Below are 23,904 nucleotides of genomic sequence, written 5' to 3'. Positions count from 1 at the left end.
CGTCAAAATAGATTATTTATAATTATTATTTTCTATTCCAAATTTAATTAATTTACCAGTAAAAGCAAAGAATCGTAATTAACACAAAAATAAAATTTTGATTTATAACAATACGAATTTTAAATAAAAATACATTACAATTAGCTATAGCTATCACTAATTATGTTTCCAAGAACCATAGTTATGAAAAATAGATAAATAGGATTACTGAGGCCAACCTGTAAACTATGCGAATTTCCATTTGCCAGATTGGATCTTCACTAAAGAATTTAAACAACATTAGTTTAATGAGTACTATGGTTTGTTGCTACAGAAAAGGTAATAAGGTTTTTTCCTAGTTAAATGGTAATAGTACAGTTAAACAAATACATACCGCAATTGTGATACATTTTTTCAACAAGCAAACTACAACAGTTTACTTATCAAAAGAATGCCATTTCAATTTATTAAAAAAAACTAAAAAATAAGTCGGTCCCAGGATCAGGTCTTACCATGAGACCTGCGGTAATAGCTCATTCCCCATATGAAAAATTCGCTAAAAGTAGGTGTATTAAAGGAAGTGAAAAAGTATATACAACCATATAATTTTATCCAAATAATTTATAACAAACACAATATTATTTAAAATTACTTAATTGTTACGATAACATCCTTTTTTAAATTTATTTATTTACCTTGTTTATGATCTGTCAAATATTTATACGTACTTTTAATTTTAAAACAAAAAGGTTTGTCTGAAATTTTTAGATTTTGTCACAGAAGAAAACAAAAACGATTAAACCTACTAAAATATATTTATTTCATGACACTTAAACTATTTGGAACCCTGGGTAAGTTTTTATCCAGTATGTTATTTTTAGTCTTTTGAAGGTCTTTTGTGTGTTTCTGTTTTTAAAGGAACATCGATAGTATTCTAAGTATAAAATTATCCTCAATATTTCACGTATTGAAATACTTAAGCTGTAAGAGTCCAGATATAGAGTAGCAATAAAGTATAAAGTACTCCGAAATTCGACGTCGTAAACAAGCATTGGAAACCCATTCTCCACATCTGGAGGTGACTCGTCTAGCGAAATATCCTTTCCGCCATTTTGGTCCGGAAAAGAAAATAGGGACGTAAGTAAACTGGACTTTGCCAATATTGTTAAAGTGTGTTTCATAAAATACATTATTGTCTATTTTAGAAGGATAAAAATAAGAATACCCCACCCCCTTACAGCAAATGTTCTGTTCTCTGACGTTAAATGTTATTTGACTGATCGGATTTACACTGCATAATCAGCTGAAGTATGTCAGACCTATTTCCTTTTTTAAAAATCATTAGGTTTAATGAGCACCTAGTTAAGTTTTTACCTCCAGGAAACTTCTTAAGTGAAATTGTAATAACTCATTATGAATCAATTAAATTATCCAAATGTTATTTTTATGTTCTACAGCATAATTTCTTATTTTGATTTTTCTTATTTCGAGCATTAGCAGTCGAATATCAACTACATATAAATAAACAAATCTCCACCTAAACAATTAAGATTATTAAACTGCTTCTAGTTACTTTATAATAACTAACATTAGCTATAAGATAACTAATGTGCTATTACGTGAGCTGATTGCAGTCAATTGTCATTAAGCAACCCCAACAGTCAGATACAATCACCATTAATCTAGTTTGTCTTACACAGTGTGCATAACAAGCTGGTAAACGGAAAAACACACAAAAAATCCTTCATCATAAATTATACATACATAAACATACATAAAGTTATGTTTGTAGTTAGTTTATGTATGTGTGTACATACATACACACATACATAAATTTTACAAAATACAGAGAGCTTCACATATAGAAACAAATTTGGGGATGAAATCGTATTTTTACAGTAAAGCAAATGCATATAAAAACATCCCTTGGGATCTACATTTTAAATAAATACTTGTTTTGTCCTTGGTAATTCAACCAAGTCGAAATATAATCTAAAATGAGAACATACGTCAAGCAGATAAATAAATTAAACTGTTTAATTAGAAGAACGCATCTTCATAAATACGACGTCAAAAGGTTTATCCTATAAAATTTACAATTACAGATTTGAATGAAGTTTAGTATTATTTTTTACTAGTAACAATGACAGGAAAGTTTTTTTTCGTAACATACGAACGAAGAATTAAAGGGAGACTCTATTGCTTTGTTCTTCTACAGTGCCTAAAAAGTAAAAAAAAATTAAAATTCTAAATGTTTGACTAATAATGAGAACAAAGTCTATCACCAAGATTGTGAAATATATAAATTCCATATATTAATTTATATATGTTACCGGCGTTACTGAGAAGGCATTGAGCCTCTGAGTGTGCGTAAACGCATTTTACCTCCAAGTTAGTTTTTTTCACGGAAGTATATTACTACATTTTAAATAAAAATTATACATACAATTTAGCAGTCAAAATAAGGTATCTATTCAATTATACTTTACCATAGTGAAATTGATTATTGTAGCAAACATAAAAGGAATTATGTTTTCCTACAGTTACCTAACAATGTACATGTTCTCTCACTGATTTGAGAAAGCAAAGTGGCCAATTCGCTCATCAGTGAGACAATGTTAACATATTCTCACTCTAATTACTTTGTCTCACTCCAGATATGCAACGTGACGGCACGAAATAGTAAGCGCGTAACATGCAGGCAACGTCGTATGCGCGCGAAATACGTTGGCAGCACTGGCTGTAAATCTGCTGGTCAGATGTTGTACTTTTGTATTTGTCACTTCACATTAAATGTTATATTAAAAGTTCACTTCTGTGTAAAAATAGGTTATGTTTCATCACAAATTTATTTGTTTTATGGTAACTGTAGGAAAACTATAATGTGCAACTCGAGTTCAAAGTACAATTGCCTCACTCGAGAAACCATTCCTCACTCACCTACGGCTCGTGAGTAAGGATTTCTCTCGAGTGAGTCAATTGCTCACTTTTCTCACTAGTTGCACAAATAACTATTATATACATTATGAATGTAAAGAGAACTAGTAAACAGACAAATAAAGCATATTTTTATCAGACAATTATCGCAATAAGATGTGAGTGTGCATAAGGAAATGCTTTTCTAAAATGTCAAAGTCTATAAAAATCAAATTAAAATTATATCTTCATACTCTATTCGCTTATTATAGTGTTACTCAATGTAATTAAAAATTATCAATAGATATACAAAGTGTCTCATCTAATATTAAACATTAACCAATAGCTAGGTAAAACTATAAAACTAGTAAATGTAAAACTAGTAAAACTGGTAAATTCTAACTTTTTATTTATGTGAACGGCAGTTAACTTCCTATGAGGCACTCTCTGTTTTTATAGGTATTTTTGGGGCGTTTTCTAATTTTATAGATATCATAAAGTATTCTAAACATGTTATTAAAAATATTTTTTTTTAATAGGCTATTTAACTTAAAGCTCTGTTGGTATGCTCTCTATCCACAAAGTTGTTTGGTATTATTTTTCACAAATGCAATTTCTAAATTTTCGATGATGACTTAAAGTTTTTAAAACGTATTTCTAACTAATTACGTACTATTTTAAATCATACTGGCATTGTCTTTTCTCTGTATATACATAAAAGTACTAAGGTCACATTTCCTTACAAAATACCACGTTTCCTCAGTGTATTTCTGCTCCAGTGGTCCGTCAAAGTGAAAGTATAGGTTGGCAACAGTCAGTAAAGATTTGTCAGAACGATATATTTTAAGTGAGGACGAAGCGAAAAATCATATTTTGTCACAATATTAATTTATTTATGCCAACAGATGATTTCTTTTCTCTCCTGTATAAAAAAATCAATATTGTTATTGGGAACTTTACTAAATTATAAAATAAATTGTAATATAATCATATATTTCATGTTTATGTTAAGGGGGAAAGGCGAAATAAAAACCAATGTATGTTGTTCTCAATACAGTATGTATTGATCTCTTATCGTGGGTTTTATGAGTTTGCGATCACAAAATGTAAACGTATTAATGCTGGAGATAATGCGTCTAAGATTCACAAGATTACACAACTGTGGAATTGCATACATATTAAGAACAATGATGACTACCTTAATTACTCTCCAACTAGCAATAAGAATATTCTATTTATAGGTCTTTGACGTTAGGTTTTGCAAGTTGCTTGTAACTATGTAATCTTTATATATGATAAGATATCGGCCTTCCTGAATGGTAATCAATCTTGAAAGGCATTGTTACCAAAAATCATTTACTACAATAACAATTGGTAATTTTCCGTAAATTCAATACAACTACTTTTTTATTTCAATTTCGTTTATTCACTACCAGATTAGTTTTATAATCAGCAAGTTTAGTTGGCTAGGTTAGTTTAGATAGTTTCATTTTATAATTGATATATTTATAGACTAGGCTACCTACCTGTTAAAATATCGGAATGGCTAAAAAGGTTGTGGTAGTGATTTCACGAAAAAGAACCTAAAAACTGTTTACATTACTGACAGATTTCCATTCTCGTGTATGAGTCAATCAAACATCTTTTTATAGGCAAGGTTGTTTCTTTTTATAACCTTTTTCCTCAGCTCGTGTGCATCGCAGGGAAAATCTACACATACTGTTGGAAAGATATTTTCCTGTAGATGTGCAGAATCCCTTCATAAATTAAAATAGACTCACAAAAATGAATTTATAATTTTAAAATAATTAACATGGACCTTTTGGGTTGCCATGCTGTTGACAAAATAACGACGCAATATAAACAGAAAATCTAAGAAATTCCAATCACATGTTTAAATTTACAGCATGATGTAAAGCATGATGTGAAATTAGAGAGGTATATACATTACAAATTTTTGGTCGAGTTTTCGACCACTGAACGACCTCTAGTACTAATTAATGTAACTTAATTATACTGATCTCAATAAAAATGCATCGTTGATTATCCTTATTGTATGTTCTTTATTAAATACAGTTACGATTCTAATCAACTGTACCCTGCGGTTTATTACCAACCATCCGCAATGTGGTAAATATTGTTCATGTTTAATACAGATGAATCATCGGTTTTCATTTCAGTTGTCCAGACATTGACGATGATTTTGTCTAAGTATAATATGACTAATCAAAGTTGGGCAATATATTATACAATAGAAAATTGTAATACAAATATTAAGCTTCAAAACTCGATGTCGTAAACAAACATTGGAAATCCATTCCCCACATCTGTAGGGGACTCGTCGAGCGAAATATCCTTTCCGCTATTTTGGTCAGAGATAAAATAGAATGGGAACATGTGTGTCGTGTTTTACCTGTATTATATATTAATAATTTATGTATGTAGGATAGATAGAGGATGAATATATTAAGACTTATTCCGTGGTACTATTATTTACGCGTTGTTAAAGTAGAAATCCCTTGTACACATACAGACGAAGATAGTTTGAAATAGTTTGGTTAAAATTGTTAATGAAACAGCATACATTAGGTACATTCAACCTTGTGAAAACCCTTCACATGGTTCATACTAAAGATTTGTATTTTTAAATGTAGATTTACTACAAGCCATTTTATAAAAAAATAAACAGTGTATAACAGTGTGTAAAAACAGTGATATAAGGATTACAAGTTAATAACACGGTGTTTATAGTTTTGAACCAATCCAATAGCATTTATGTCTCTGAATTCTTAGTTGTCCAAGTATATTGTTTCTATTCAAGAGAATAATTTCATCTTGCGTAATTTTCATTTTTATTGAACCATGGAAGTGTACTGTGAATATCTATTTGAAAAATATATTGTATAAAAGCATTTGACAAAATGTTTAGTCTAAATGTTTAAGTTTCAGTAAATTGGTGGTTTTATGAACATATCTACAAGCATGTCCTTGACTCTTGATGTTGAGAAAACTCTGATTTTAAATCTGAAAAATAACTGAAAAATTTAACAAATTAATTATCAACTTGATATCAAGCGCAGGTACAACACAGTATTATTAACTTTCAACGTCAATAATGTGTCAAATGTACACTAATATGTGATAAAAATGTTCAACAAAGCTTCCTGTTGTGACAATACCATATACAGGAAGCAATTGAGATAGATCAGGAGCGGAAATAACATGGCGTGAGAGAAGATCAAAATCAACACAGATAAACATCTGGGCGAGCTACCAGCATCATATATGAGCAGCATAGTTCACTGCATAGTCATGAAGATCTGCTACCTACCGATATTTTTGGCTGTGGCCTCTTTCAGTGTAAGTATTCACTAAGACCATTTTACCTACTAAGATATATTTTCATCGTGGTTTGATATTTTAGTTATTTTCTTCTGGTTTAAAAACTTAACATGTTTTGTTACGTTTTTATGTGCATATTACGTTTTATATCCACATGCGAATAGAATGGAGCTATCAATGGTTTGATAGAGTAATACAATTAAATAAACTATGCCATTTGCGCACTGTTTGCTTAATTATTTTCATAAATTATCCATTGAACCTTAAAAATTCAATATAATTAACCACCAATGTTAATATTTCTGTTATGAACAGAAATAGCTCAAGACTTTATTTCAGTATTTTTTACGACACAATACTGAAACAGTCTTTTCTATGCAAAACATGATTTTATTATTTTGTGTATTTACTTTTTGAATATAAACTTTTTTACTAGTATATTTTTTTATTAAATAATTCTATAGTTTTAGAATGATTAATTAATTATTTTTTATAGCAATTGTATATTTTCAGATGCCTGGCGTCAAAGCTAGAAATTTAGGGGTAAGTTTTATTTTAGTACTATACAAATACAACAACTAGTTGTAATTAATACTATGAAAATTGTTTGTAATCTTATCACTGAAGACTTTTACTGATTGGAGCAGGTAAACCCTAAAGAATGAAAAGTCTGCGATGACTGTGTTTAGTTCTTACCTTACTGCAAAGATTATAGAGTTAGAAATAATTATTTGCTCAAAACTCATGTTTGGTAAAGGTGAGTTTTCATCTGTTATATTATTGTAGAAAATGAAAATAGTAAAACTAGTTTTATTCAGGATGAAAAATGTCCTCAATAATCTGTATTTTAATCTAATTGATTGTTGGAATTTGAATTTATTAGAATTTAAATTTGACGCAATCAAACTACAAGTGTATACAATAATTAACGGACCTTTTTATCAGAAACTTGTAAAAAGAACTTCCCATAAGATTCCTCCGGTATAAGATAATTGAGGATGTTTAATCATTCAATTATATGTTAGTTTATTTGTTTACTTCTGTGGTCCCGTAGTTTCATGCCTAAAGTATGTGTGTCAATAACTTAAAAAATATACGGTACTCCGTTTAAAATGTAGGTGGTTAGTCGGGAAGATATCAATCCCTTCCACTTATACCTACCTTTAAAAATATTGATTCAACAGCTGTGGTTTCCTAAAATATGAATTAGCTGTGCCATTATTAGTTAAAAAAAGTAAAATATTTTGTAAATGGAGTAAAACCACCTGATAGTTTTTTTTTTTTATTTACAAACTCTTCAAAATCAAACATTAAAATGAATTATACTTGTATAAAAATCAAATGGATGGGAACCCACTGTTTCAGGCCGTAAGAATAATGAACAGCCAAGTAAGTGCAGTGATAAGTACAGTGATGTTACTGATAATTCCTTCTGAGGCGATGACACTGTTTACTGGGAACACCCATGAGACGCTCTCTAGGAACTCTATGGAACTTCCATCAAGTGGCCCTATCGCACCACTGGGAAGGACTCGGCGATCCAGCATTGCTTGGGAATCACAACTTAAGAGAATTCAAAATGAAGTGGAAACTCTTGAGAGGATGGTTGAGAGCAGCCCAGTCAATCGTCACATGGAGAAGGTCTCCAGAGTCGAGAGAGGCACTGATGAGAGTAACGGTGAGACTATCAAAAATTGATTAAACTTGTTGATAAGTACCAGATAAATATTAAAAACTAACATATCTTACTAATATTATAAATGTGAAAGTTTGTGTGTTTGTTTGTTTGTTTGTTTGTTTGAAGTTCAATCACACATTAATTACTGAACGGATTGGGCTGAAATTTGGCATGATGATAGCTCACATTTCCGATTAACATAAGGCATATTCTTATCTCGAAAATCCTTTCGGGCTCCGCCCCAGTGGCTCTGTAGTTTCCCATGTTAACCTTATGAGTACTCATATTTAAATGGAATTAAAGAATTTTGCCAGCTGTTTCAACTAAAAAGGTTGGTTCTGTGATATGCAAAAGCGTTAAAAGTTATTAGAGTTATCAACAGAGTGCGGCATTATTATTTTTTTTTTCATTAATGAAAACAGCTAATTTGAACCAAGCAGAAACATAAAACTGTGATACGCAATGAGAACTGTCTGTTTACAGTTATGTTTATGTTTTTAATTTCACGAATAATTTGGGATATTTTGTGAATCTTTAATATTATTTTTCTATTGTTTGAGTGAGGTAGTAAAACATTATGGCTGTGGTAGATGTGTAATAGTATAGTATACCGTAAATTTGAAGAAGGGAATTTTATTATACTGTGTCCTCCCACATTGCAAAGACAAAGCTTGAGTACTAAGCATTTTATACTTATATACCAATCCCGTACGAAGGACGGGTACTCTGCTAGTAGAAAAATAAAAGTGAAAACATAAAGTACTATATAATTAATTATGGAATAAGAGTATATTATCACATGATTCTTGTAAGTTTTTAAATAAGCAATAACTCTAAAATAGAAGTGTTAAGTAAACTCTTCACCAGTTAATGATTCTAACTTGGAATTATCTATTGCTGTTGTACATGTTGGTATAACGGCGATGAAACATTCATAGAGCATGAAACAGGTTATTGGAACAATTAATTACCTACGTCATCACCTAAAGATTAGTTAGATTACTAAGTAAGACGAATATTTGCTTTTTAGCTTGAATGTAATAAGTTGTTGATCTGTCATCTAACAATCATATATGGAATGAGATACAAAATTAAATTGGCTGGATACAACCCATTTCATGAGTACACAAACGTTTCATTGAAATACAGCGAAATATTAAATAACTGAAATTTATTAACAATATTTCATAATAGCTGTAAATTTAAATATACATACATTGCGTTTTAAAAAATACAAAACGTCTATTTTATGTATACTGAATGTAACAACCATATAAATTTCTCCGTAATAATATGAGTTTGTAATGTTTTGTTTCACTAATTATGTGATGTTTATACAGATGAAGACAGTGCAGATGTAGGGGGTAAGGCTATGGAGGTTGCCGGGAAAGGGGCTGCCATGGCAGGGAACGGTATGCAGATGGCAGAGCAAGGAGCTAAAATGGCCTCAGACGGGGCTCAGGGGGCTAAAGCAGGTAAAGTTCTGGTTAACTTTGCACTAAGTTGTTTAACAATTCCGTAACCTTTGTATTTTAGATGTGTGGGTAGTAAAGATAAATATCAATAAAATCGTCATAAAACAAACCGGTACTTACGTATTATACCGACCACGCCTAATAATTATAACCTAAACTAACCTAGCCTAAACTAAGGGTGGTTAGGTTAGGGAGGTTTTTTTTATTTTTACTAATTAAAATCTTATTTGGAAGTATATATTTATCAGTGTGGTCGATGTGATACGTAAGTACCAAAAAGGCTTTCTATCCCTTGTTTATATAGATAGTGTTCGCTTTAAAAAATAACTTAATTGGTGTAAAAATTCACCAATGATTTATTTTTAATTTTTTTTGTGAAAAGTTTAAACATTGTATTTATCAATTTGCACAATTTGTGTGTTGGCATTGATTCTCTTGTAGATTTTTTCATAACTTGTGATACTACGTTGGGACATAGTGTAAAATTGAGCCTCTCTCTGTATGTTTATATATATTTAAATTTACTTCTCAATATACATTGGATGATAATTTTTTGTAAACATTGAATTGAAATGGTCATTAAGCCCAGAAAGAACATACTATGCTTTAGGTACCTAAGAAAGCGTAGGCCTACTTTTATTTGAATTCAAATAAGTCTTTGTGGTAATTTCATGGTCCCATAATGAATTAACTAAATTTTGCGTAGTTCTGATCAGGAGTAATTATAGAAATTGAAACGTCCGTTAAACGATTGAGACATCACTCTATTTAGTTTGGCGAAGCATTTTGACAAACAACAAAGAAGCATAATAGTTTATTGGCCTACTTCCATGTTTATTTGAATTTTTTACGTAGTTCTGTAATACAGTAGTTTTAAAACTGTAGAAAACCTATATACGATCCATTATAAATAAGTATTAAAAACATATACACAACACGACAAAACAAATTTGTGAATTCTATAACTTCTTTTTTTACTTATTATTTATGACTGTAGAGTCTTTCTATTATTCTTAGTATGTATACATTGTTTACATAATGCAAAAAATATGTTCACATATAAATCAATAATTGTATTACCTTTGATTATTACACTATATATTTTATAAGTATTAGTTAAATTTTAAAATAACATCAATATTAAAAACTCTGTTTTAATATTAAAACCGCTGCTAACCCTTAAATAGCCTTTGTTAAAGCCCTTAAAACTTTGTTGTATTTTTATTTATCAATTTGCAGGAGCCGATGCCCTAGGGAATGGTGCAGAGATGGTGGGAAAGGGAGCAGAAGTTTTCGGGGCGGCCGCCCAGCAAGGCCAGGATGTCGCCACCTCATTTTCTGGATAGACCATTCCATGTCGAGAATAAAGTATTTTGATACTTCACTGACTCGCATAACTCATAACAGTGAGAACATTTGGTATCTTTTTCTTTATTTTCTCAAATAACTATGTTTGTTCAATATTAAACTTCAAATGGGATGTAGTGGTTTTAGTTTTTCCCCCCTGAACTACTTCACAGCCAATAAATTTATACTTTAATGGTAAACTATTCGATTGATGTTTTATCTAGTCTCAAAAGAGTATAGTTTTAAACTTACAATGTAAGGTGTAATTTTCATTATTTATAAAAACGTTATAGAATAGGATGTAAGTAACAAAGAACGAATTTTCTCTTTTAAAACCATTGTAATCATTACTAACGTGTAAATTTGAAAAATATAACTTCCGCATTTATATTTGTGATTTGCATACAATTAGTATTTGTAATACGCGGAAGAATAACAAACTTACTATCTATATATTAATTGGCAAGCATGTTTCTTAAAAACTTTTTTCTCTGCTCGTTTGCATCGCAGGGACAATCTACGTATACTGTTATAAAGATATTTTCCTGTAGTTGTGCAGAATCCTTAAATTTAAATAGGTTAAAAAAGCACATATTAACTTATTAACAACTAATTTAAAAATTGGAAAATTAATATGGACCTTATGGGTTGTCATGCTGGTGACGAAATAATAACAAAATATAAACAGAAATAAAAAAAAAAATTTAAGAAATTCTAATCACATGTTTTATTTAAATTGTGGGGTGAAAACAGAGAAGTGTTTCTATTACATATTTTTGACGAGCTTTCAACCACTGGACGACCTCTAGTATATACTAATAGGCAAGCATGTTTTCTCCACTCGTGTGCATCGCAGGGAAAATATACGCATACTTATAGAAGGATATTATCTTGTAGATGTGCATAATCCCTTTATAAATAAAAATAGGCAACAAAATAAGCAAAAAATAATAATATGGGCCTTATTTACAGCGTAGGTTGAAAGTAAAAAGTCTGTATATTATATTTTTTTCGATCAGTTTTCGACCAATGCACGATCTCTTATAACATTTATTGTCTAAAGATTTCTTTTGAAAGATATTTGAGCAGTGTTTTAATTTATTTAGGTAGTACAATATTAAAACGATCTTACTACTTACATTGGAAAGGAAACTAATAACTCAGTATGTACCATGATGCTGCTAAAGCAAGCTCACATATCCGAAATTTTCCGGTGAATAATGAGAAACCACTTTAATTAAAAATTACCACGATAATACGTTGCCCGGAAGCCATTTATTATTTCTATTTTTCCTACGTTCTACAACGCAAATGATTAAATATTTACTAGGAAAACTTTAAAATATTCCATATAAAAATACTTGAATTTTTCGTCTTCTCCAACAAACAGTTACCGTATATTTTACGCAGGCTTAGCAAACAGCTGCGACCAACGGGTCCCAATACTAGTTTACTGGTGCAGTTTGTATCATGAGGCTTTTATTTAAATTTGGTAATTATTACCCTTAACATTCTATTTGCAAAGTCATAGTGTCGTTTCAAGCAATCACGGAATCATCCTTGACACGAATATTTAGATTTTATGAAACAATAATTTATTTTTAATTAGCATTTATCACATTAAATTATATTTAGAGAATTGAGGTTAAAATACTGTACACGTTACTAAAACAATACTATATTACGTTAATAATGCAGTTATTTTAATCAACATTGTATACCGGATGGATTTTATTTAAATTCTTAGGTAGAGTTTAAGCATTTTTTTATGACCTAATTTATCATCCGAAAAAGAATAGCCCAACAATAGTGTGACTCACTTAAAAGAATACAAGGTTTTTCTCTACTTATTCTCCAACCATTTATCGACCTATAAAAATATCTTCTTTGACATTCAAGTAAATTTCTCTAGTTTCTTGTGAATACTAGCAACACGTGTAATATTATATATCTTTTACTATTGATTTAATTTATTAGTATCAATTAATAGGAAGCTTTAATGCACTCCTATTGTCAATAAAATATAAATTACTCTACATATCTCTGCAATACATTATTGTTTTAGGTTAAATCTAACCATTTGCTTTACACTAAAACAATTTTGACTAATTTATTCGTTTTGGGCTTTTAAATTAATTGATTTTTCACTTAGTACGGCTGATGTGTTATAAGCAAAATTTAAAAATATATATGTTTGGTCTTAAATACACAAAGAAGGTTTTCAGCGTAAGGACCAACTTAAATAGGAAATACACGATTTAACAATTAACGATTCGTCATAACTGCCTATATATATATATATATATATATATATATATATATATATATATGACATTTTAACTTAAAAATCTAATTAAATACTTACGTATTTTATTACTATAAGCAAGTCACTTAAATTACCTTGTAATATATTTCAAAACCAGAAAAAACGCAGTCTGCTTGATAAGTTTAATAGATAAACACATCCATGTAGCCCAAGGACTAGACACTTTTTTTATAAATATAAATTGTTAAAAATATATTGTAAAGTGGCCCAATTAAAATATTACTAACACACATGTCACATTTCGATATAGATACAAAAAAGCCTAATACTCAAATACCTATGTTATAGGCATGTTTTTCATCTAAGCTTTGTCGCCTTTAATAAGGGTATGTATTAAAAAAAACCAATTGAACTAAGTTTATTCTCCGTAATAGAACCACGAACATGAAACAACGGTTAATTCATTCAAATTATCAAGAACTATTTTTGTAGGAAGATAAATGACGAAGAGTATCTGGAAATATTAATTTAGAAAAGGATGTAGGTAAATAAAACACTTTCTAAATACAAATAAATATTGATAATATTTATTATCTTGGCCCAAGCCATGATAACACATTTAAAAGTCATTTCTTATGTTTAATCTTGTACCTGTACTAAGGTAGGATGTTAAACATTTTGTGGTTCTTCTTGGGACAAAAATCTTATGTTGATTTCGAAACGAACACATAATAAACTGAAGAGGAGAATCAACCATTGCTTGCAGAGCTCTTCATCAAACTCTATCAACGGCGGATCATTGTTTGTATTGAGTTCAGGTAGACGTGTCTGTATTCTACACCTCATTAAGGGAAGCAGACATGAGAAATACTTTCCATTTAAGTTTAGCTGACTTTATAGAAATAAGAGGTCTTTAGTTTTTATAGATTTAAAAATATTACACTAATATACTAGAAACGAAAAAAAACATTTCTTTCGTATTAATTTTGGTGGACTAGCTCAAAAACAACAGTTCAAAAGGTGTTAAAAAGTTGATTGTAGTAGTATTTCATTTGTATAGATGTAGACAGATTATTACATTACTATACTAGAAAATAATAACAAAAACATTGTAACATTTTGGTTGACAAAGTAAACGGAATATTTCAAACAAAGTGTATAGCTTATTGTTTTATTAATGTATGTAACTAATATGATAATCTAGAGCATAAGTGGACTTATTTATATGCATATAACCTACTCATCGATAAGAATATTTCGTCAGGAATTAACATGAAACTAAGCAATTTTAAAGATACCCAAAGTCAAAATCAATTGTAACTATTAATGTAACTATTCGTAAACTGGGTTATAAAGGAAATATTTTTGAATATAACTAAATACTGAAGCATTTCCGGAGCAATTCTGCATTATATTACACATATTGCAATATCATTTGTCAATAAGATTATTATGTATAATTGTGTACTGGTAATTATTTATTTAATCTCATTGTTGATTTTTATTTGCATAATTAATTGGTTCATTTTGCTTTAATCTATGAAAGGAAATCGCTCTATAAGCATAATGTATACGGATTATAGCGATGGATTATTAATACTTACGCTAATAATATAGATTAATAATAATAGGTAAACCCTAAAACATCCTTGTAATACATAATTGATTGTGAAATATACGGATGTATTAATGTGGCTTTAGTTGAACGAATATATTATAGGATCTATTAAACTCGTTATGATATTTTTTTACAATAATTTTACCATACAATGTATAAACGATGTTAATAGTCGTCAAGATAAAAACGTTTATATTTTATAATACATAACATATCCTTAGTACAAAATACAGAAAATTCAGTAGAAGATAAAACGGTCCTATTTATTTTATTTTAAGTGCAAAAAATGAATGAGTCAGGAAAGAGAACAGCCGTTGTTAAAATTATTGATAATATTGCGAAAGTGGCAGCGACTAGAGTCACTGGGGAAATCTTCAGAAGTAGATGACATAATTGTGTCTTCATTTTACGATTTGGCCACTGCGTCTTCATTATATCGTCCAATCCTCATCTGAAACCTGGTAAATGCATTAAGGCAATGAGTTTTATCTAAAATTTGTTATTATACATGTAAATAACGAAATAATAGTTCAATAGGTTCCTGGATATAGGTAAAGTAATTGGGTTTATTAATTATGAATAATTTACATTAGATATTTTAAGAAAAAATAAAAATGTAATACAAATATGCTGTATTTGTAAGATATGTTCAGTAAGTATAAGGTTTTGGATTAATGCAATGTTTTGTAGTAATATAAACACACAACTATACAGAAATTGGAAGACAACATTTAAACATTTAAGCCCTTTGGTCAAGACGTATATGGTAAAAAAATGCCTTTTAACTTATAAAAAAATTAATCTATTCGTAATGCGCTGGAAACTTCTAAAATACGTAACAATTCCTTGGAATATGAATCTATAGCTAAAAATAAGTAAAAATAAAATTATGGCATCAGGGTATAACATATATTATTATATTATGTCCCGAAATTTTCCATGGCTATACTAATTTACCTATATTTATGTAAATAACTAGTAATAACACATTGAAATAACAAAACGGTTTTCAAGTAAAAAACCCCAAAATTTTGAAATACAATCTGTATGAGAATGTCATGTCTTTTAAACTGTAAGTATAACCATATCAGTATCGTATATAAAATGTACTAAAGCACTGTTCATTTATAACTAATTATTATGTATACCATTCTATAGCTTTCAACAAGTTTACGATTGACATCTATTGACTGTGTTTATACTAAGTAACTAGGTAAAATCCCAGAGAATAGACCCATCGATGTATATAACCAAATGTTAGGTTATATACATCGATGAATAGACCAGTCAAATGTCAATTGCCTGAGGTAATATTAGAATACGTGAATGACTGTGGAAATTATACAATTGATATTAATAGCAAAAGTAACGACGTCAAGACAAGTTAAACAAAGCAATAAATAACAGCACGTCTTTCTTAGGGTAATCCACGATTACTAGAAAAATACCGGTATGGATCATAAACATAGACAAATGACGTTTTTGGCCCGAAATAAACATTACTTAACATTGCTTAAATGGAACTGCAAAATCATATGTTCAATGCTATTAGTATAAGATTCGGGCCAACAACGTAATTTTGTTTATGTTTATAATCCATACCGGTATTTTTCTAGTAATCATGGGGTAATCTACTTATACTGAAAGTTTGATTCGCTATTCCAAGTATTAAGTAAAAGCTACTTCCCTATAGGTAAATTTACTCAAATACAGGATTACTAGTCCAATATCGTGGCTGGATGATACAAAGTTAACAGTCTGAATTGTAGAGTCAACAACTACTTGACTTGAGTCTCAATCAGACTTTGACAACAACAGTTCTTTGTTGGTTCAAGTAAGTTCAGCTTGTAAGTGAACTAAGACTCGTTAGAAAGTTTTTACATAACCGCAAAAAGTAAAAATAATACGACAAAAGCTAAAAAAAAATGGCACCACAAAGTTGAAATAAAATAATTGATATTTTAAAATAATACATACTATCGGTTTTGTTTTGTATATGCCGAATTTGTTTTGCAATTTATTTCTTAACATTTTACGTAAAATACGTACTAGTTCCCAACAATTTAGTATACAATTTAGTATACATACAAATTATATCTGGTACAATTAAATTGTCTTTTAAGTACAACTAAATGGTTTTTGGTCAGAAAGGCAATCAATACACGTACAATTTGTTTTGGTGAATGAGTATATTTTTTAAATTATCCTATGGCCAGGTGTATGCTGCGACATAGGCCACACAACACACGAGAAAACTGTGAAGTCATGTTTCCTTAGGTGCAGCCTAAGGTAAAGGCACGCGTGTACTGTTTATGGCTACGAGTACGGCACTTCACAGTTGGTAGCACTGACACAGATTTTACGTAATACACCACACAACTACGGTGTAATGTAACAACAAACGAACGTATGATAAGAGTTGATGCTTCAATTATCTATGATGTATGATGCGAAATGACATGATATAAACGAGGTTTTATAGCAGATTTTATATTATTGTTCGAATTTTTTCCCACTGGAGAAATGCCAAGCTATTTGAAAAAAATTGTAGAGCTTAAATATTGTATACTGAAACATTCGTGTGGGGTGTCTTGAGTCGGGAAACATAGTTTGCGTGTGTTGTCTCACGTGTTTAATTTTTAATTGTAAAAAATGGCTATTGTAATCACCCGAAAAAAAACTTTCTTGTGAATGATTAGGATTTATGATTCCTTTTACTGTTCGAATTTTAAGTTGAAAAAAACTAATGTTACTGTTACTATATAAATAATACGGAGTCTTTGATTTTATTTTTATTTGTATTTCGTATTATTTAAAAATAAAATTTTTATTGAAATCAACCTTTAAATGTTAAATATAATTGAGATGCATTTTACATCACACCGACAATCAACGATGCATTTTATGCACGCGATAACTTAACGCCCCCCTAGGACTTGAGAAATGTGTAAAATGGTTTCGAAAAAGAGCCTTTCTTCCAAGAATGTACGGGTGGGACTTAAAAACAGTCTAATAGCACCTGACAAATATGACAAATAACATATGTTTAATATTCATTTGTTTATGTTGTTTATGTAAATTTTTACTTTTGGTTTTAAAAAGATAGTTAATACCAAACTATGATGACTTTTAATTTATAATCATGGCGCAGTCGTAAAGTTTAAATAGAAGAAAAGAAAGTAAAGCTTAAATATTATGGAGTTCAATAAACCAGATCCACTGAACCTATCGGAGGGAAACATTTCGGACAAATTTAAACAGTTTAAGGAAGAAATCGACATTTACTTTATTGCTACAAAAACAACGAAAGAAAGTAAGGAAATTCAATTAGCCAGACTGAAAAATCTACTGGGGACAGATGGTTTGAAATTGTACAACTCAATAAAAGATGAGTCTGTGGTTGAAACTGTTGAAAACGTGATGAAGACATTGGAAAAACACTGTGTACCAAAACAAAATATGACCATGAGCATTCATCTTTTATTTTCAAGGAAACAACTACCTCATGCAAATTTTGACTCGTTTTACGCAGACCTCAGAAATCTAATAAGATGTTGCAAGTTTGAAGAACAGGAAGAAAAAATATTGAGAGCACTTATAATTCTAGGAGTGAATAATAAAGAGTTGCAGGAAAAACTACTAAGAGAAGATACAAGTTTTGATAGAGTAATCAACTTCTGTAAAACATCTGAACTTGCAGAAAAAAATGTGCGACTTGTCAATAATAAAGGTAAAACAGATCAAAACAATTTTGAAGTTGACACGGTCATGAATTCTAAATTTACAGATGGACAGGGCATGAGTGCAATACGACGTTTTAATCAGCAGCAGCAGCAGGGGTATAACACGTCACAAGGAGGTTACAACAGACAGGTAGGCAAAACTAATAATTGTTATAGGTGTGGTGGTATCCATCATGGAATGTGTCCTGCAATAGGAAGAATCTGTAAAAAATGTGGTAAGCCAAACCACTTTGCTAGTGTTTGCCGAAATAATAATAAATTCCTTGGTTCAAAACAATGTAATAACTTGCAAAATGTTTGTGATAACAGCATGTCAGTTGAAGACAATCATGAATCAGACATTAATAGCCTTTGTGTGGTTGATAGCATAAAAAATAAAAACGCTTGGTATAAGACTCTTCTGGTAGAAGGCAAAGAAATAAAATTCAAACTTGACAGTGGGGCAGATGTCAATGTATTACCATTTCGCTATTTAAGAAATCTAAACTTGCCTAGTAAATTGAAGCCTTGTAACACCACATTGCAGTCATTTGGGGGGTTTTCCATTAAGCCTTGTGGTATAATCGATGTTCAAATTGAAACCGATCAAAAGATTGATGTAGTTAGTTTTTTAATTGTAAAAAATGAAAACACAGTACCTATTTTAGGACTTGAAACATGTATTAAATTTAACCTACTAAAACGAATTGACAGTGTCAGAAATGAAAATGGTGGTAATACCGACCTAGAGAAAGAGAAGTTAAAAATCTTTGAGGAAAATAAAGATGTTTTTGAAGGATTAGGCTGTTTCCCGGATAAATGTAAAATCAAAATAAAAGAGGGCGCACAACCCACAATTAGTACTGCAAGGAGGCTACCTCTAAAAATTAAATATAAGTTTAAAGAGACCTTGGACTCTCTTGTGAAAAGAGGCATCATACAACCTGTTGAAGAACCAGTAAATTGGGTAAGTAATGTTGTTGTGGTGGAAAAGCCCAATGGGTCCTTAAGAATTTGCATTGATCCAATAGAGTTAAATAAAAATATTGTGCAAGAGAAGTTCACAATTCCAACTTTGAATGAAATTTCTCCTATGCTAAACAACAAAACTCATTTCTCCATCTTAGATTTAAAGGATGGGTTTTATCATGTACGCTTAGACGAGGAATCAAGTAACCTTTGTTCTTTTGCAACTGTATTTGGAACATATAAATTTCTGAGAGCTCCTTTTGGTCTGTCTTGTATGCCTGAAATGTTTCAAAGGCTTGTAAGTAAATACTTTGGTGATATACCAGGGGTGTCAGTTTATTTCGACGATCTTTGCATAGCAAGCAGATCTAAAGAAGAAAATGATGAAATTCTTGAACAAGTGTTTGAGCGGGCTCGAAAGTACAATATCAAATTTAACTTAAGCAAGTTTCAGTACTGTAAAAGTGAAGTAAAATACTTAGGGGTAAAATTTTCAAAAGAAGGGATGTCACCTGATCCTGACAAAATAGATTCAATCAAAAAATTAGTCAATCCAACTAACAAAACTGAACTGCAGAGAATGCTCGGAATGATAAATTATTTAAGAAGTTTCATTCCAAATGTGTCTGAATTAACTGCTCCATTAAGAGAGCTTTTAAAAAAGAATGTAGTTTGGAATTGGACTCAGAGTCATTCAAAAGTACTTAAAGATTTAAAAACAATTATCTGTAGTTCTCAGGTTCTCGCACCTTTTGATCCAGATATACCTGTGGAAATCCAATGTGATGCATCAAAGGATGCTATTGGCTTTTGTATGCTTCAGAATGGTAAGCCTGTACATTTTGGGTCCAGATCAATGAACAATACTGAGCAAGACTATGCACAGATAGAGAAAGAACAGCTGGCAATTTGTTTTCCTGTAAAAAAACTGCACACTTATATATATGGTCTTCAGGATGTAGTCGTTTTTACAGATCACTTACCACTTGTGTCAATAGCAGTAAAACCACTTGGGAAAATTGTAAATAACAGACTAAAGAGATTGAAACTAAAACTAATTGATTACCAGCTGAAAGTAAAATACTTACCAGGAAGATATATGTACATTGCCGACTTCATGTCAAGATGTGGAATAAAAACTAACGAACCCAAAGATGTTCTAATGGATGATTTCGTTCACACTGTGGAAGTTCACGAAATAACTGAAGACGAACCTAGACTAAAACTTTTTCAATCCAAAACTAAGTCAGATAATATTTTGACCTCGGTAAGTGAGTATCTACATAACTGTTGGCCGGATCCAAAAGTACTTGAGGGTGAGATCAAACATTTTTTTAATATCAGACAAGACCTGCAGGTTAATGATGATTTAATTTATTATGGCGAAAGATTAGTTGTACCCAAAAGTTTGCGAAAGTTTGTATTAGATACTCTACATGAAACTCATTTAAGATCCTCTAAAATAAAAAAAAAAATGAAACAGTTGTTTTACTGGCCAGGTATGACTTCTGATGTAATAAATGTAGTGTCAACATGTAAAATTTGTCAAAAATTTGGGAAATCAAAAACCAGAAGTCCAATGATGAATCATGATATTCCAAACATTCCATTCAGCAAAATCGCAGTTGATATTGCAGAATTTCAACGAAGTTATTATCTAGTAATTGTGGACTATTACTCTCGGTGGATTGAGGCTCTGAAGATAAGTTCAAAAAGTAGTTCAGTTATTATTTCTAAGCTTAAAGAAGTATTTTCTAGATTTGGGATACCTAGAACACTGATTGCTGATAATATGCCTTTCAACAGTATCGAGTTTAAGCAGTTTTCTCAGGAATGGAATGTAACAATCATAACAACAAGTCCATACTATCCCCAATCAAATGGATTAGTGGAAAAATCTGTCGGAATAGTGAAAGAAATGTTAAAAAAATGTCAAGAAACAAAACAAGATCTGCAGTTATACTTATTAAACTACAGAAACAGCCCAATATCTAACCTTGAAGTTTCTCCAGCTCAGCTTCTTAACAGCAGACACTTAAGAAGTAAAATTCCAATGAGAGAAGAACTATTAAAACCCAAACTTGTTGAGGACAGCATCTATGAAAAAATGATAGAAACTCAGAAAGCACAAAAGTCACATTATGATAGAAACTCTTTAAACCGTGAAGATAGCTTTACTGAAGGGCAGGAAGTATGGGTTCAAGATGTATTCAATTAAACATGGGATGAAGGAATAATAGAGAAGAAACTTGAACAACCCATATCTTATTTAGTTTCTATTAAAGACAAGGGTATAAAGAGAAGAAATAATAGATTTATAAAAACAAGATTAGGACTCCAAGCTCAAGGGGAAGATGACAAATATGACAAATAACATATGTTTAATATTCATTTGATAATGTTGTTTATGTAAATTTTTACTTTTGGTTTTAAAAAGATAGTTAATACCAAACTATGATGACTTTTAATTTATAATCAGCACCTAATGAGTTTTCAGTGCCAAACGTTTGTAAAATACTCTGGCACGTTATCGCGTAATCAGCTTTCCATTGTTTGGTGACTACATAGCGTCAAGGCAGCGAAGTGTGAAGTGTTCACACACATATCACACTACGTAATTTGTGACATAGCTCAGCGGATATTGTACACAACGTAAAATATTGAATTATAAATTAAACTCTTTGGACAACTATTTTAATGTAAAAATATTTGTGGGCATGTTTCAATTAAATTCAATTCATTTATTTCCACGGTAACACCATTTTTACAAGAGGTACAGTAAGTAGTAGCTATCAAACTCAAATTATAACAACAAATAACGGCTATTCTGAATAAATTACAATAACAAGAACAAGAAAAACATATCAACAATGAAGATGAAAACCATGATAAATTTTTTAAAACAATAACAAAACAAGACTTAACAAAACAACAAATACACGGTTTGGAATCCTCTAAGCAAGACTTACAAGACAAAAACAGATATAAATACTAAAGTGACAAAAATAAATAGCTGATCGAAGGTTGAACACAGTGCCGTTAACATGCATTAACTACAAATTATTTACAGAGAAGAGGCGACACAGATTGGAGCGGAAAGCAGCCACGCTGGAACGGTGAAAATCCAACACTGCGCCGACCTCGTTGCCGACCCGCAAAAGGCGAGGGATAGTGCTTCGCTGTAAATATATAGTATTGTAGTGCCTCCGCTCAAACGTATCCTTGGATATTGTGCGGACAGGAACGTGGAATTGTATTCCTCCCAAAAGCTCAGGGCAGTCGATATTTCCACTTACAATCTTCATGAGAAACAGAGCGTCCGAAATTTTCCCCCGATCTTCCAAGCAGCATAGATTAAACTGAGATCTGATGAGATTCACGGGAGCATCAAGGTAGCGATATCCCATTCTGCAGCCAAGAACCCTAATGAAACGAACTTGAACTCTCTCCAGTGAAGATATGAGTCCAGTCTGATATGGAGCCCAGACAGGAGACAGGAGGTGTTTGTGTTTGATGTAAGTATTACTCATTTAGATAATGTTCACTTTTTAAGGAACCATATTAAGCCCTAACTACTAGTTAAAACCTTACTTTATATCATAGATGAAGCACACTCCCTTAGGGGAGTATGCTTAATCTATGATTATATTATCTAGGGAAGGGTTATGGTAATATGCCTTCAAATGTAAGAAATGCCCGATTTATGCCTAATTTTCTGGGAAAGGTTGTTTTTAAATACATGTGTTAATATAAAATATTGACTTTGGTTGATTTGGCAATTTCAAAATTGTACCACACGTACACCAAGAATGTGTAGTGCTTGTGGTGCATTTATTTACTGAAAAAAACATTTGGTTCTTTTAGCACTACTCCAACAAAACATAGAGAATGCCTTTAAGGTTTACTAATGTTCTTGGCAGATGAAAGAATAACTGTGAATTGAGTTCTTTCAACAGAAAAAGGAAGTAGAATTGAATATTTTCGTATTTTTAACCTAGGTATGAGTATTTAGCCTACTTACCAGACATTAGTCTGTTGACAACTCCTTTTTTATCAAGACTTCTGATCAATAAAACAATGACGTTTTCCTTGAGCTTGAGTATATGAGGTTGAAACATGTCGATCCAGGAGTAATTTGTTAAAAGAATAAAGCTTGGAATGCATTCAACTTCCTAAAATTTCTAACTTTGAAACTAAAATTGTACAATTAATTAAAGTGCGCCATAGTAAACTAATAGTAGTAAACTATAGTATTGAACAAGTAGTATATTAGATATAACGATGGTTTAGCATAGTTACATCATTTATTATTTTAACAAATCCGTTGAAAAATTGTTTTAGTTTTTATTGTTGGATTAAGTTAATTTATTTGTAATATTTAAATTGAATTATCTTTTTTGCTTAATGTTTTTTTTTTTATTTTACCTTACATTTACTTCAATAAGTTAAAGAATAACATTATGTAAATTGAAACATATTTATTTACGCAATAAAGAAAATTATTGAGAAAAATTGCCAACTGTTGATAACACGACCAATTCTAGCTAAACTAGCAAGGACGGTGTCACTGGGGAAATCTTTGAAAGTAGAAG

At 30.7% G+C, this 23,904-nt stretch overlaps 1 protein-coding gene across 1 annotated transcript; it reads left to right on the top strand.

The window, feature by feature from the left end:
• The first annotated feature begins 6,193 nt into the window (after positions 1-6,193).
• On the top strand, positions 6,194-10,870 carry LOC129004270 (uncharacterized). Its single transcript, XM_054432786.1, has 5 exons — positions 6,194-6,255; positions 6,751-6,780; positions 7,603-7,915; positions 9,256-9,390; positions 10,630-10,870. The coding sequence occupies exons 1-5, from the start codon at positions 6,208-6,210 to the stop codon at positions 10,734-10,736; spliced, it is 633 nt and encodes a 210-aa protein (XP_054288761.1). The 5' UTR covers positions 6,194-6,207; the 3' UTR covers positions 10,737-10,870.
• Positions 10,871-23,904: the final 13,034 nt, after the last annotated feature.

Source organism: Macrosteles quadrilineatus, unplaced genomic scaffold, assembly GCF_028750875.1.
Source record: "Macrosteles quadrilineatus isolate MER2022 unplaced genomic scaffold, UCM_ALF_1.0 Scaffold_9__3_contigs__length_116548681, whole genome shotgun sequence".
NCBI lineage: Eukaryota > Metazoa > Arthropoda > Insecta > Hemiptera > Cicadellidae > Macrosteles > Macrosteles quadrilineatus.
Note: the sequence above shows the minus strand (reverse complement) of the source record. Positions and strands in the feature narration are given on the sequence as shown.